This window comes from Petaurus breviceps, unplaced genomic scaffold (genome assembly GCF_028583685.1).
Source record: "Petaurus breviceps papuanus isolate PSGF00001 unplaced genomic scaffold, PetGlider_PUasm1.0 173, whole genome shotgun sequence".
NCBI lineage: Eukaryota > Metazoa > Chordata > Mammalia > Diprotodontia > Petauridae > Petaurus > Petaurus breviceps.
Genome location: NW_027185759.1, coordinates 33,711,663 through 33,727,468, shown reverse-complemented (window position 1 = coordinate 33,727,468; position 15,806 = coordinate 33,711,663). Strand labels below are relative to the sequence as shown.

At 39.3% G+C, this 15,806-nt stretch overlaps 1 protein-coding gene across 1 annotated transcript in view; it reads left to right on the top strand.

Moving 5' to 3' along the window:
- The window catches only part of SPATA16 (spermatogenesis associated 16), a 267,544-nt gene that overhangs the window by 146,493 nt on the left and 105,245 nt on the right, over positions 1–15,806 (top strand). Inside the window, exon 4 of the mRNA XM_069083668.1 lies at positions 6,953–7,037. Coding sequence (XP_068939769.1) covers positions 6,953–7,037 — 85 coding nt within the window. The remainder of the gene's footprint in view (positions 1–6,952; positions 7,038–15,806) is intronic.

The following is a 15,806-nucleotide window of genomic DNA, read 5'->3' as shown; positions in this document are numbered from 1 at the left end:
AGGTCTCTTCTGGCCCTGCAGATCTGGCAGCTCCAACTGGTAAGAGTTGCCTTTTGTCTCCATATATCTTATGGTTTTACCCCACCATGTGGCCTGACTGGGAGGGAAGGGGAGAGAGACAGAGACAGAAAGACAGAGAGAGAGACAGACAGACAGAGAGAGACATACAGACAGACATACAGAGAGACAGAGAGAGAGACAGAAGACAGAGACAGAGAGAGACAGAGAGACAGAGACGGACAGAGAAGGACAGAGAGAGACAGAAAGAGAGACAGAGACTCAGAGAGAGAGTGAGACAGAGAGAGACAGACAGACAGACAGACAGACAGACGACAGAGAGACAGAGAGAGACAGAGACAGAGACTCAGAGTCAGAGTCAGAGACAGAGAGAATGAGTGCGCATTTGGAATTGGATGGATAATCTGTCAGAGAATCTGTCCATTATGTATAATCTTACAATTGCATGGTTACTTAACAATATTTGACCTTTTAAAAATGGCAGTGTAATATGTGCTCACTGGAATCCTTTTATCATATTATTTTAGGAGATAATCCACTTTATGGGCTGCCATTATATGAGTGATGAGACTTTGACTGTATGCAGCTCTTAAGTTCCAGGGATAGATTTCACCCACAGTGAATTAAGTCCATATTATAATGAGGTTCTAATATATATCCTTTTGAATACAGCATTGTGAGTGTTTTGTTTCATAGACCATAAGCTCATAGGTTTGGAGTCATCCAATTCAATCTCATTTTATAGAGGAAGAAATTGAGGCCCAGAGAGTTTAACTCATAGCCCAGCACCCCAAGCTTTGGATGTCTGTAGACCAAGACTAATCTTGGAGTTTTAAGTCCTGATCCTTGGAGTCTTGAGCCAAGGAGGTGCTGTTGCTACCATGGAGTCCTGTTCAACAAAAAGAACCCAGCTCCAGGCAAATCCACATTACCAAACCATTGTTCTCAGACACCAAGAGGTACTCAGGAGAAGAATCAAGCTCTCTATGGCTCCCAGAGAGCTGCTAACTCTATCATCTGGCCATGGCTATAGTAATGCCCTTGTTAGCCTGGGAGTGTGGGTGGTCTGAATACCCTTCATGGCTATAGCTCCCACCTGATGGGAAAACTCATCCCTCTCCTTTCAGTGCCATATTGCCATAAAAGGCAGGATTTGAAACCAAGTCTTTTGACAGCAGAGTCAGTATTCTTTCTATAGTACCATGCTGTGCTAACACACTTTAAAAAACAAAAGGCATCTTAAGCACCGATCTTGTATAGCAAGCATAGAAGGAAGATCAACCCTGTATTAACATGACTGCATAGGAGCAATCATTCTTTGAAGATATGTGACAGTTGATTTGTTTCAATTACTGTATGTCTTTGTTGCAAAAAGGGTTCTGGGGGGGGAGGTGAAGAGTCACTCAGAAAGTGTGATAGTGATGTTAAAAAATATCAACATCAATAAAAACCTATTTAAAAAAGATATTGTCAGAGGGTGCCGTGTTAAAATAATTCAAAATTAATTTTATATACACTGCACATCAAAACAATGCCTTTCCAGACCCTCTCAGCATCAGCATTAGCATCAGATTGCATGTCCTGAGCACTCAGTCTCAAGAATAGAGTGCTGAGCTGGATCTTCTTATATGAAAGAGTAAAATAAATAGGGTTTCTAGGGCTCCTCCCTCCCCTCAGAAGCTTTCCCTAAAGTGGATAATGCTGATACAAAAAGACACTTTGAAAAAAGGTTGGACATCAGCAGGCACTTAGGATATTGTCTAGTGGACCCCTGGGAGAGATGAGGGAGGGAGTGGAAGAGGGGGGCCAGGGCTACTGGATGCATTAATTAGAGAACCAGGGCCATGTTTGTGGCACTCTTGGGAATTCAGTTGATGGTAAACCCCAGCCTTTGATCTTGTCAATTCCACATGGTATGGTGATTTTGCTGGGCTCTTCTCGTCTCCTTCTATCGTCCATTACCAACTAATCAAACAAAGGTTTTGCTGCCAGAGATCAGAAGACCAAGGAGTGAAAAAGAACCAGGAGGAAAAATTAGGAAAAGCAAAGTGTCTGGCAAAAGGAGCATCCTCCCTCCCCCTTCAAAGAGAAATCAAAAGGGCTATAACTCAGTCAGCAAGCACTCATGGAAAGAGCCCTGGACTTAACAAATTTTAATGAGGAATCGAGAAAAAGTTGTACCGAACCCTAACTCCACCACCTGTGAACTGTGTGACATAAAACAGGCCCCAGGGAACCTCAGCTTATTTAGTTATAAAGTCAAAATAGTGATATTTGCCATATCACTCAATTAAGCAATCAACTTCTATTTGTCAAATACCTGTTCTGTGCCAGGCACCTGTGCTCAAGACTAAGCATACTGCCTGCCCTCAGGTCTTATTTTGAGCATCTAATGAGAATAAAGGATAGGAAACTCTTTGTAATACTTAAGTTCTATGATAAGGGTTGCTATATATGTTTAACCCCAATATGGGTGAAATGGTAAATACAGTCAGTCAACCAATCAGCAAATGTTTTAAGCGCCTACTATGTGCTAACTGCCAGAGAGAGAGAAACAAAGAATGAAATCATCACCCCTTGCTAGGTGCTTACATTCTAATGGGAAGAAAACAAGTACATATCAAATGAATGCAGCAGGAATAAAAAGCAAATAAATATTAGTATTTATTCATATATTAGTATTAACTATATGTCGGTATTTTATACATTACTATACCTAAAGTATTTATATATCAGTGTTTCATATATATGTTCTTCTATTTTATATATTATATTATACATAAGTTAATAATTAAATACAAGGGAGCTTTGAGAGGAAGGGCCGTAGCAATTGGGAGATTACAAAAGCTTAACGTAGGTGGTAATTAAGCTGAGTCTTGAAAAGAGGGACTCTATAAGGCAGAGGGGAGCGTTCCAGGCATGGGACCTAGCCATTGCAAACACAGAGACTTGAAAATGGGAGTACTGTTTGTAAGGAAAATAGTGTGATATGACTGGATCACAGCATATGGAATGGGGAGCAGTGTCCAAAGAGGTCAGCAAGAGGTTGGTAACTAAATAGAGATATTTGTATTTCATCCTCAAGGCAATAGGGAGACACTGGGGTTGATTAATTAGGGAAATGTCAAGGTCAGATCTATGTTTAAGGAAAGGCACATCGGCAATGGTGGACTTAGAGAGGGGAGAAACTTGAGTCAAAAAGATTAATTATGGGGATTTTGGATTCATCTAAAACAATAGGTAATGAGAGCTTAAACTAAGATGGTACCTGTGAGTAGTGAGGATTAGTTGGATCTAAGAGATGTTGTGAAAGTAGATAAGATTCCTCCACTAATTGGTTGGGTAAGGATGAAGAAGAGTGAGATGTCAACAACACAATTGTTCACTAAATTAAAATTTGGAATTTTAAAAAATTAAAATTAAGAATTTTATTTTTTTATTTGATTTAACAAGCATTTTGTTAAGCACCTATTATATGCAAGGCACTAGGCTAGGTAATAGAAGATTTTTTAAATGGCAAACATTCTCTGTCCTCAGTGAGCTTACATTCTACTTAGAGGTATGATATATATACAAGTAATAAATATAAAATATATTCAAAGTAATAACATTTTCACTTCTACTGTAGCATTAATCCCTAAAACCCAACCATTTTGACTTATTGTTTCATTAACTTCAAATTACTTTCTCTAATCTTCCATCTTCATAATTCTTCCCATTTGTTCTTTCAGTTATTTTGTTCTCTTGTGCCTTTCAAACCACCTGAATTTGCTAATCTCTCTAGATCTCTTTGTCCACTAATACTGCAACCATGAACTACAATGTTCTTGCATAGCCTGAGCTAGAAACACATAGCACTGAAATAGTGGTTGGCTTGGATGTTTGAATTCTAGCATCCTACTAATGTCTGACAACAACCAGCAAATTAATAAATTGTGCCAAGGATCCTTGTTCTGCCCTCAGCCTAATGATTTATTTATTTAACTGATAACCAGCATCTTCATTAGGGGTGGTTTGTTGAACAAAAGAGTAAATGGAGCCCAGAGTTCCAGCTGACAACAGCTGCATAGACAAGATGGTGGACACAAGATGGTAATGTGGGACACCAACAATCTGTAAATTTATGAGATACTATTCTTTAAGAACAAATTTTTAACCCAACACATGAATCCGTTAGGCTCATGATTTGATTAAGTGATTATCTTAGAAAAAAAGGCTTCTATCTTTTCCCTTGTTTTTAGTTTTATTGATGTCTTTTGTTTTCTATCATACTTATAACTGAATATATCACTCCACACATTCCTCCCCACCAAATCATCCCTTGTATCAAAGATTTAAAAAGTCTTAATGTGGAGTCTCTTGTACCAGAAATTTCAAATTAAAAAAATAGTCAAACCAGCCAATATAATGACAACACTTGATAGCCTGACCTTTCTAATAAAAAGGGATTAATACATTTTCTCATCTCTTATCTAGGGTCAAATTTAACTATTATAATTAAGCAGCTTTAAATTTAATTTTGTTGGTCTTTCCATTAACATCATGGTAATATCTGTGAATGCTGTTCTCCTGGTTCTGTTTACCTAACCTTTCATCAGTTCATACCCATCTTCCCATTCTTCTTTGAATTCTCATATTCCCCATCATAATACCCCATTACTTTTGTGTATCACAATTTGTTAAGCTAGTGAAAACAATAGCTGATATTTATATAGTGCTTTAAGGTTTCCAAAGCACTCTCATTCGATTCTCACAACAAACTTGTGAGAAAAATACTATTACTTTCTCCATTTTACAGATGATGAAACTGAAGCTGAGAGGTGAAGGAATTTAACCAGAGTCACAGAGATAATGTCTGAGGCAGGATTGGAACTCAGGTGTTCCTGACTCTAAGTCAGGATCTCCATCTACCACATCACCTAGGAGAAAGAGAACAGGCTGAAGTGCATTTGGAAAATCAGTCAGCAATTTCAATGACACCCAATCTTTCCACCCTTTCTGTAGGAGAATTCTTCCAAGTCATTTTGAGACTCTCCTAGTTCTGAAATGGACTTACCTTTCTTCTGTTACCTGTGGGATTCACTCTGTCCCTTCAGATACGCACATCTCCCAATATATCTTAACTCCCTTCCAAGAGTTTATTTTGAATTTTAAGTAGATAACTTCCTTCCCAAATCTAACTAGTTGAGGGCACCCACTGCATCCTGGACCATCTCCTGTCTTCTTGATTCTTGTCTTGCCCCTGGACTCTGATAACTCTGGAGGAAAGAGAGAGGCTGATGACTTTGGGCAACTCTGTGTCACTTAAACCGAGTTCACTCAAAAATCAATACATCACCATTGTGATGTCATTAGTCCTCTTCGAGAACAGAGAAACAACAGGAAGGGGGGAAACATGTAAATGCTTCATTCTCTTAATTCTAGGGCCAGCTCCAAAATGATCATTTTTCTTTCCATTGGCATTCTTAAGTCTTGCAAGTTTGGTCTGTGCTAAGTGAGAACAACCTAGATTTTCTAATGATTTCAGTTCAGTACCTGAGATCCTAAGATCTTAGATTTGGAACCAGAGCTGGAAGGAACCTTAGATGCTATCTACTTAAACTCTCCTTTTCCTACAAAAGTGAGGAAAATGAGGCTGAGAGGGAGGAGTCATAAACTACTTACCCATGGTTTCCCAGTTACTATCAGAATCAGAATTTGAACCCAGATTTTCCTGATTCAGATTCAGCTCCCTAGCTATTACACCTCATCACCCCCAACTGAGTTGTAATGGGGTTGTGTCTGAGACGCCTATATTTAGGGAGGGAAGGTTTAAAATTCAATTTACAAGAATGTCAAGAAACAGCACATTTCTGCAGACCAAGATAAGGAAAACATCCAGGGGTACACATTGATAGCTCTACTTCAATAAATAAACTTTTGGCGCTCATGATTAGGTACACGGGATTATTATATGTTTAATTGGCTAACGTGACAATTTGGAATTACTTCCAGTCACATTTAATTGGATTTGGAGTCTCTAGAGAAAAGAAATAGAGAGGCCTAGCAGAGAGGCAACCATAAAAGCAAAACGTTCTTCCAAATTGCATTCAAACAACACATTAATATCCATTTCATGATAATTGTTAAGCCCTCCCCCCAACCCCCTTAAACCTCCCCCCCCAGTCTAATAAGAGGAATGCAATGTTTGTAACAAGCAGTTTGGATACTAAAACAGATTCAATTAAAGACAAAGATGTCGGCGTGGGGAGGAGGCTTGTGAGATTTTTTTCTTGGAAATTTCTAAGGAGACTTAATTTAATCAAAAATAAACAAGTTTTGACTTCAGCAAAAAGAGATATGCCTAAAAGCCTTTGTTACAGTTAGCCATCTATGCTGTTATGACTTTGAAGGCATTTCACAGTGTATAAAATGGAATTTAGTCCCCAAATGCTCTCAAGTTTAATAAGAAGCAACTGAAGCAAAGCCTTCTCTTACAGCTTCTAAATATTTGTATACTTTATAAATAGAAGTTTAAAAAAAACAAGCAAGAGAAAAATACACTGCTGCTTTTGACCTACAGGTCAGCGGAAAATCAACAGAGATATCAATCAGTAAATATTAAGTGCTTACTCTGTGTCAGGCATTGTGCTGAGTGCAGAAGATACACAGAGGCACAAAAGACAGTACCTGCCTTCAAGGAGCTTATAATCCAATGAGGGAGAAAATGTGCAAACAAATAGAAAGCAAGCTATAATTGGGGATAAATGGGAAATAATTAACAGAGGGAGGGCACTGGAATTAAGAGGGGTTGCTTTATAACTTATTTAATCTGATAGCAATGCAAATATTTACTTTTTGTGATTGTATTCAATACAGTATTTTCAGTGCTAGATTTGGGAGCTTTTCGTTTGTTTTATGCATTGATTTCCCTTTCTTTGTTCTTGACCTTCAGGAGTGCCATGATCGCTGACTATATGTACTGGCTATCAGGAGGGAGTGAACAGTATGTCAGCAAACTCATCAGGCTGTACTGGCAGGTAAACCTTTGTGTCTGCTGCTCCCCTGGGGGTGGGCCCCCTCATTCTAGAACCCAAGTTAAAGATGGGGCCACCAGAAGGGTAGCCCTGGGAATATCAGTCATAAGGACCCTCCCTTATATTAATGTAATTTTAAGGAAATCATTTTTCCAAAACTAATTTTGAAGGAAAAATTAAGGTCATCAACCCCTGGGCTCCAACTTTAATTAAATGAGAGGCTGACCACCTTCATAGGGATCCCAAGAACACTGTTCCCAATATAGGCACTCACAGGGGTGTCACATGACCCTTGAAGATCTGAATGTGATATTTTCCTAAATTCTAATTGCATGATAAAGTTGGGGGGGGGGGGCGGTGCAGGGTGGGGATGGTGGTAATATCAAGGAAACTCATAGAAAGGATGTGAAAACATATATTTATCCTTTGGGTATATTTTTTTACTGGTTTTGGTTGTGTACTGTCTATCAGTGTCATAACTAGGAATTTTTGTGACTGGGGCAAGCAGTGTTGAAGCCTCATTTGGCAGGGTTGGAACACTGCCCCACAGTAAGGAAACGAGAGACCTCTGGACAGCAGCCCAAGGCTATTTCCATAAGGCATGCGAGGAGTACAATTTCTGAACAAGGCAAGGAAGAACTTCACCTAACCATTTGGTAATTTTCCATTTCAACTAATCTTACTTATAAACTAGATGCTAAGCTCAGTTATTTCCATTCTGATGAAGGAAAGACAGAAAGTACCCATTAGACCCCTCTAAATTCAGAGCCCTGAGATCAATCTGGACTCTCAGCCCTAAGTACAATTCTATTCTTTCTCTCCCAAGCAGCAGTGCTTTTTTAATATGTAGAATCCTTTGAACATCTAAACATTTCTCAGAACCTACCTCCCCCCATGATAGTTGTCATTAACATCTGTCAATTGAGAAAATACAAAAATATGTGGTGATAAAAAGCTATGATGAATTCAGTAACACTTTTAAATGAAATTGTATTTTAGTGATAAAAAGAGCATCAGCATACATTTGAAAAAGAATAATACATATACATGAGAGAGAGAATCACAGATTCTCTCAGAGGAGAAACTTCAGAACTCATCTAAACCAAGGGTTCTTGACAATTTTTTGTATCCTGAATCCTTTTAGCACCCTGGTGAAGCCTATAGACAGACCACTTCCCAAAATAATGTTCTTTAATGTGTAAAATAAAATATATAACATTACAAAGGAAACCAATATATTGAAATACAGCTATTAAAATATTTTTAATTAAATTCTTGGATCCCAGGTACCTGAACAGACTTCCTTCCCTCTAATAAAAATGATGGATATTGGGAGACAACTCTCAAGTCCCACTGACCCTCATATGATACAATTCCATCCTCTGGATGCTCTTAAGATGCTCAATATCCTTCCTAAAATACGGCATCAAAAACTGAACACCTTCATTATTTGGTCTACAAAAGATATATATATGCAAGGTCCATAGGTTGAACATCACTGTTCTGCACTATTAGAGCAAAAACAAACTCTCCATATCCTGAGGAATGCATCATCCATCTCCAAATAGATTTAATTATGTGTGACTGTTATCTACATTTAAGTGTATTAATTCAATGTAATTCAAACCATTTTTAACATAGGAAGAGTGAGATATACTTGGATACATATACATATAGATAGGAGTAAACCGAACTCTTCCAATAGACCATGAGCTCCTTGGGAGAGCAGAAAAGGGGTTTTTATCTTTCTTTGTATCCCCAGCACTTAGCCTAGTGTTTGGTACATAGTAGGCACTTAATAAGTGTTTATTGGTTGACTGTAGTTCTAGATTCCTTTCTGGTCCTTTTTCCTTATTTCCATTATTCTATGATTAACTCCTAGAAACCTTATCATACTTCCACTCTAGTCATAACAACTTACCTTAGGGAGATAACGTGGCACGGAGAAAAGGGAGTCCAACTCTCACAGCCATAGATGACCACTGGAAATGGTAATATATAACTTTGACTATATGTTATTGTAATCATAGCTTTAACTATATGGATCTTTGTTGACAAGGCGATGTCTCTGTCTTGTAGTATGCTGTCCAGATTTGCCATAGCTTTTCTTCCAAGGAGCAAGCATCTTTTAATTTCATGACTGCAGACGCCCCTCCTTTTCCAATATTAAACCAATTAGTTGTTCCATATTTGATTCTGACTTGCTTCTTGGCTGCAGACAGGTTCCTCAGAAGACAAATAAGATGATCTGGTACTCCCATCTCTTTGAAAACTTGCCACAATTTGTTGTGATCCACACGGCCAAAGACTTTAGTGTAGTCAGTGAAGCAGAAGTAGATGCTTTTCCAGAACTCTCTTGCTTTTTCCACAATACAGTGAATGCTGGTGATTTGGTCTCTAATTCCTCTGCCTCTTTGAAAACAAGCCTGCTCCTCTGGTAATTCTGTGGACATATTGCTGAAGCCTACTTTGCAGAATCTTAACTATAATTTTGGGGGTGGCTAGGCAGTGCAGTGAATAAAGCACCAGCCCTGGAGTCAAGAGGACCTGAGTTCAAATGTGGCCTCAGACACTTAACACTTACTAGCCGTGTGACCTTGGGCAAGTCACTTAACCCCAGTTGCCCTGCCCTCCCCCCTCCAAAAAGCAAAAAAAAAAAAAGTATGATTTTGCTGGTGTGTAAAATGAACACAAATGTTCAGTAATTTGAACATTCTTTAGCATTTCCCTTCTTTAGGACTGGGGTATAAACTGATTTTTCCAATCCAGTAGCCACTGTTGTTTTTTCCAGATTTGCTAGCATATTGATCCCTGTATAGCCCCCTTGCATTGGTCATCTCATTGGTCTTCACAACACTGTGTGAGGTGGGCACTTCAACTAGTATTACCCCCGTTTTACAGATGAGGAAACTGAGTCTCAGCTTGTCACTTATATGTCTTAAGTGACTTATTTAAGGTCAATTCTGTAGAAGCAGCAGAGACCAGATTTATCACAGGTCTTATTGACTCTAAATATAATATTATTTTCCACTGCTTCTACCTAGCAAAAATTTTCTCTCCTTTTCTCTAAAAGTCTAGTCCTTCCGATAACTGCCATACACACCCCTATCTTACAGATGAGTAAACTGAGACAGACAAAAGTTAAATGACTAGCCCAGAATCACCCAGCTTTTAACTCGTCTTCCTAACTCTAAGTTCCACAGCGCCACCTAGCTGCCTATTCAACCAAGGCAAGATCCATGCCTGCTGGACACTTCCCTCCCCAAATAGTTTAACTAGCACACTATTAACATAATCTGGCCTTTCAGTTGCTTATAGATTCCATAGTGGTCAGTAAAATTTGGCCAAACACATCAAGACAAATAGCTCGTTCTATAAAAATGTCATGGAGTTTTTATGGGTCCCACTAAGCCAAAAGAATCTTGGGTTGGAAGGTCTTAGACAAAACTTATCAGACAGTAAACTGTTTGGATGGCAATTTATCTACCACAGGAGGATGAAGGCAATAATCAGCTCAGCTAGAATCTAAAATCGTGACTATAAGAAATCTAGGTGAATGGTTAAGCAACCTAATTTTTTTCCATTTAAAAAGTGATTTTTCATTGATTTTTTTAAAGGGACATGCTGATTTAAACCTTCAACAAAGGCAGGAGTCCAGTCTGTCTGTATTTTATAAAGAGAGAGAATGTTAGATAGCCAGTCCTGGAGTTAGGATGACCTCAGTTAGAGGCCTGCCTCTGATATAGATAGACTTTGTGACCCTGGGCAAATGAAGAGAACACTAACTGAAATCAAAGGTTTTGAATTCAAATCCTGCCTTTGACTGTTACTATCTATATGACCTTGTGTAAGTTATCTAACCTCTTGGGCCTCAGCTCCATCATCTGAAATAAAAAAGGAGGTCAGATAAGATGACCTCTGAGATTTCTCCCAGTTCTAGGTTTACTATAAAAAGTCACTTCACTTTTGAGCCATAGACAATTCTCCAAGACCAGAAGTTCCAAAAGACTTGTTAATCTGCATAGACAGAGGGACACTAGGGATGCCCAAGAGTAAAATCGCTCATCTCACCCAAAAGTAAGGAACCAATAGCAACCACAACATTATATTATCATTACTGAGTGTTTAAATCATCATGGTTCCATGGAAACCCCATTGACCTTGGGTTCAGATTTGAGGTCATTCACTTACTACCTTCTCCCCCAATATTATCCCTTTATTTCATTGCCTAGCCTCTAAAAAAGGAGATTGGACAGATGACCTCCAAGGTCTCTATGAACTTGTGAAAGCCACTGATCTCTTGGTAAGTTTTTTTTTTTCAGTTCAGTTAGTCCGGCTAATTTTATTATCCTGATTTTATAAATGAGGAAACAAAGGTTCAAGGGATCAAGTGACTTCCCCATGGTCCAAGAGTGAGTGTCAGGGGCAAAATTTGAACCCAGCTCTCTTGACTGCGAAATCTGGTCCTTTGCAGTGGAACAGGTTGCCTCTATTCTCCATTTTACCAGGAAGCTAATATTTTTCACATGCTTTCTCATAAGGCAAGCTTTTTAAAAATCCGGGGATAACAAACTGGTTGTGTCACTGTGGTATATCCCCTTGTCGCCTCATTAGGCTGAGGCACAGCAGGAAAGTAGAAAATGTAATGACCTGGAGACAGACCTGAGTTCTGGTCAGAATTCTGGCATGGGCTAGTTGTGTGGCCTTTGATAAATCACTAAAGCTCTATGAATCTCAAGGTTTTAGTCCATAAAATTAGCACATTGAACTAGATTACTTTCAGAGTTTTCTTTAAGCTCCAAAATTCTACACTGGTTATTCATGCCCACAATCTTGACATAACCTAGACATTTAACAACCAGAATGAACTCAGAGAAACATATCCTATTACCCTACCCCATTACTAGGAACCCCTTTCTCAAGTCTGTTGTATATCTCCTTCTGGTCAACATTATCTCAGTTCTTAATCCAGTACACTGGACCTTGTTCCAACCAAAAAGTCAGGAGAATGTTGGGGTTGGTAAAACAAATGTATAGCCAAAGGTAATTGCTAACCACAGCTGGTTGGGAGGCTTGCTATGTCTGGTCTTCCAGGATCTCTTAATCTTTCTGGATTAATTGGATTCATTGTGTGGTTTTCTGTGACCTACAGTGCAGTGATGTTAAATAAGCTATAGGAAATGAATCCCTTGCCCTGGGTATATTACTTTAAAATAAAGAAGAGAGCAGTAGAAAGGGGGAGGAAAAAGACAAGAGTTTGATGTTTAATGTCTTCCATAGACCAGTCTTGATGCAATGGCCTTGACCCAAGTATCAGAGAGGTGAAAATATATTGATAATTCTGTTTGCATCTGTGATTGGAATTATTCTGGCTATGGAAACAAAGGTATCAAGAAAGGTCAATATCTCCTAACTGAAATTAGTAAGGGATTTAATCTGCAGCAAAGGACTGGGGGAAGGTGACCCATCTTGTCCCTTGGCCATGACTATCAGCTTACATCAAAAGGACGGCATGGAGGTAGGCCTCCTAGAAATATAGGTTCAGGATAGATGAGCAAGTAAGTCATTGGGCAACAATCAGCCTTGGGTTGGGACAGAGGGAGAGTGAACATAGCAGGGGTTGGCCTGACCAGGACACATAACCTACAGCCTACAGACAGAGAAGTAGTGTGTCCTGGTGCATGTACAGCTCAACTTGGAGTTAGGGAGACCTGAGTTCAAATCCTGCCTAAGACACTTAATAACAGTGTGACACTGAATAATCAATAAATAAACATTTATTAATCCTCTACTACATACCAGTCACTTGGAGTACAAAAAGAGGCAAAAGACAGTGTCTGCCTTCAAGGAGCTCACAATCTAACAGGAGAAATAGCATTCAAACAAATACAAACAAGCTATGTGCAGGATAAATAGGGAATAATTAAGAGACAGAAGGCACTAGAATTAAGGGAGTTTGGCAAACTTTTCTTGTACAAGACCCGATTTTGGCTGGCACTTAAAGACAGCCAGGGGAGTTATCTGTGATGTCAGTGGGGCACAAGTATTCAGATTTCCAAGGCAGAATCAGGGAACTACCAGTGCTCAGGACCCCGAGGGAGGCAGCTATGGAGTTATACACCAGGGCGGTCCATTCCCCTTGAGATGTTCTTAGTTGTTAGAGAGATTTGGGGTTTGTTTGCTTTTCCTTCCATCAAACCTAAATCTCTCAGGAAATTTAGTCCGTCATACCTAGAATGATCTTGGTGGATCATCCCTGGTTCCTGCAAGCCGATCTCCCTTCATCATCCTTCTTTCTCCCTGCTTTTGGACATGTTCCCTCCCCAGACCTCAGATGAAATGATCTGAACTTCACTTCAGACACCTACTAGCTTGGTGACCCTGGTCAATCCATTTAACGTCTATTAGTATCAGTTTCTCCTTTGATAAAATGGAGATAACATAGCACCCATCTCACAGACTTGTGAGGGTCAAATGAGATCATATAACTGTAAAGCTCTTTTCAAATCTTAAGGTTATGTGTGTGTAAATATTATATATATATATATATCACATATATGTATATGTTAAATGCATAGATATGTTATAATTGTAATAAAAAGTAATATGATATATAAATGTTAGCTGCTGTTATTTATGAAATGAATTTTTGCTTGTTTGTTTTTGCTTTTTGGAGGGGGAAGGTAGGGCAATTAGGGTTAAGTGACTTGCCCAAGGTCACACGGCTAGTAAATGTTAAGTGTCTAAGGCCGGATTTGAAACTCAGTTCCTCCTGACTCCAGGGCCAGTGCTGTATTCACTGTGCCACCTATCTGTCCCCAGTGAAATATATTTTTGAAACCCATAGAAGACTTTAAATTTATTCCTCTTAAATTTAATCTTATTAGTTTGGTCCAGTGTTCTAGCCTACTACAGATTTTTTTAAGAACAACACATTACCCATGTGTTAGCTATCTTCCTCTGCTTTATCTCATTGACAAATCTGAAGCCCTGCCAGCCATACCTTAATATAAATATAAAATGTTAAATAGCTCAGGACCTACCAAACACTGATCTCCAGGGCACTCCACTAGAGACCACCCTCCAAGCTAGCATCAAACCACCCCTTCCACCAGCTCTGAGCTCTCCTAACTATACCATTATATAGAGAAATCCAGCCCACATGTCTCCATCTTTCTCAGAGGAATTACACAAGAAACTTTGTCTGATGCTTTGTTTATATGAAGACCTGGTTAGAAAAGAATTCTAGGCAGATGAGAATATGTTAGTATTTGATAGGAGGAAGCTCAGGACGGTTATAAAGGCCTCATAGCTAGTTTGGAGCCAGGCATAAATTGTGAGGACCTTCTCATTATGGTCCCTCTTAAATTCCATAGAGATTGGTGAGCTGCCCTCTGAGGAAAAAGGAAAGTATGGAGAGAAGGAAACCCTGCGATCTGAAGTCTGCGAAGCCTAATTAGCAAAGAGAAGCTGAAATCTGAAATGGACACTATTGGGCTGAGGCCCAGTTACCATATTACCTCATAGTATCCCACCGGTGTTTCTCCTCATTCTCAAATGGATCATAGATGCATCAGTCTAGAGTTGGAAGTAACCTTAGACTCAATACCTTCATTTAATTGAAAAAAAAAACTTTCTTATCATTCCACTTAGCATCTCTGTGACTTCCAGACCATCATCCAGACTGTGGCCACCTCTCCCTCATTAGAATGTTAGCTTCTTGAGGGCAGGGAATATTTCACCTTTATATTTTTATCACCAGCACTTAACACTGACTTGGCAAGTAGTAAGTACTTAATTTTTTTTTAAGCAATCGGGGTTAAGTAACTTGCTCAAGGTTACACAGCCAGTTATTTCTGGGTGTGGTGCTGAGTGTCTGAGCCCGGTATTCGATCTCCAGGTCATCCTGACACTGGAGCCGGTGCTCTTACTCGCTGAGCCACCTGGCTGCCCCATACTTAATTTTTTTAATCACTTAAAAGCCTACCCACAAGTTTCCAAAGAGAAATTCAGTCATTTTCTGGGAGACAGGATCATTTCATCATGGTTTGAGGGCACCAACAAAGAGATGATGAGCATAGCCCCTAAATGTGACCCACCTCTCCCCCCGGGGGGGATAAATAATTCTTCCCTGGAAGTTTGCAGGTGTGACTGCGCACTCATTCATTCATTCAAACTGAGGTCCATAATCGTCTGCCCAAGTTCAAAGAGACAGTAGGTGTGCAGAGTTCGCTTACTCATTTAGCAGTCCTTCTGCTACCCCATCCTGCTCCTCCCCTCCGGGGGATATTTCAAGGAGGTCAGTGCTTGAACCAAAATAGTTCCCAAGAAAAATATTCTTCATTGACAGTAAGGATTTTATTTCCTTTTATCTCATCTTATTGTCAACAGGTAGCCAAAAATATTGACTATGTAGTCCTTATAGACAGGGCATTTACTCACATCTCCCATTATCACAGTGTCTAGCATGAAGAAAACACTTAACAAATGCATTTTCATTCATTCATGATTAAAAGACTATAGATTTCCTCTCATAGGCTAAGCAAAAGTAAGATGCTGCTATTCCTCCCTCCTGAATATCATGAAAACTTTACCATTTGTTAGAAAGAGAAGGAAAAAAAGAAAGGAAAAAAGAAAAAGAAAGAAAAAAAGGAAGCAAGAGGGAGAAAGGAAGGGAAGGAAGGAAAGAAGGAAGGAAGTGAGGGAGGGAGTGAGGGAAGGAGAGAGGAAGGAAGGAAGGAAGGAAGGAAGGAAGGAAGGAAGGAAGGAAGG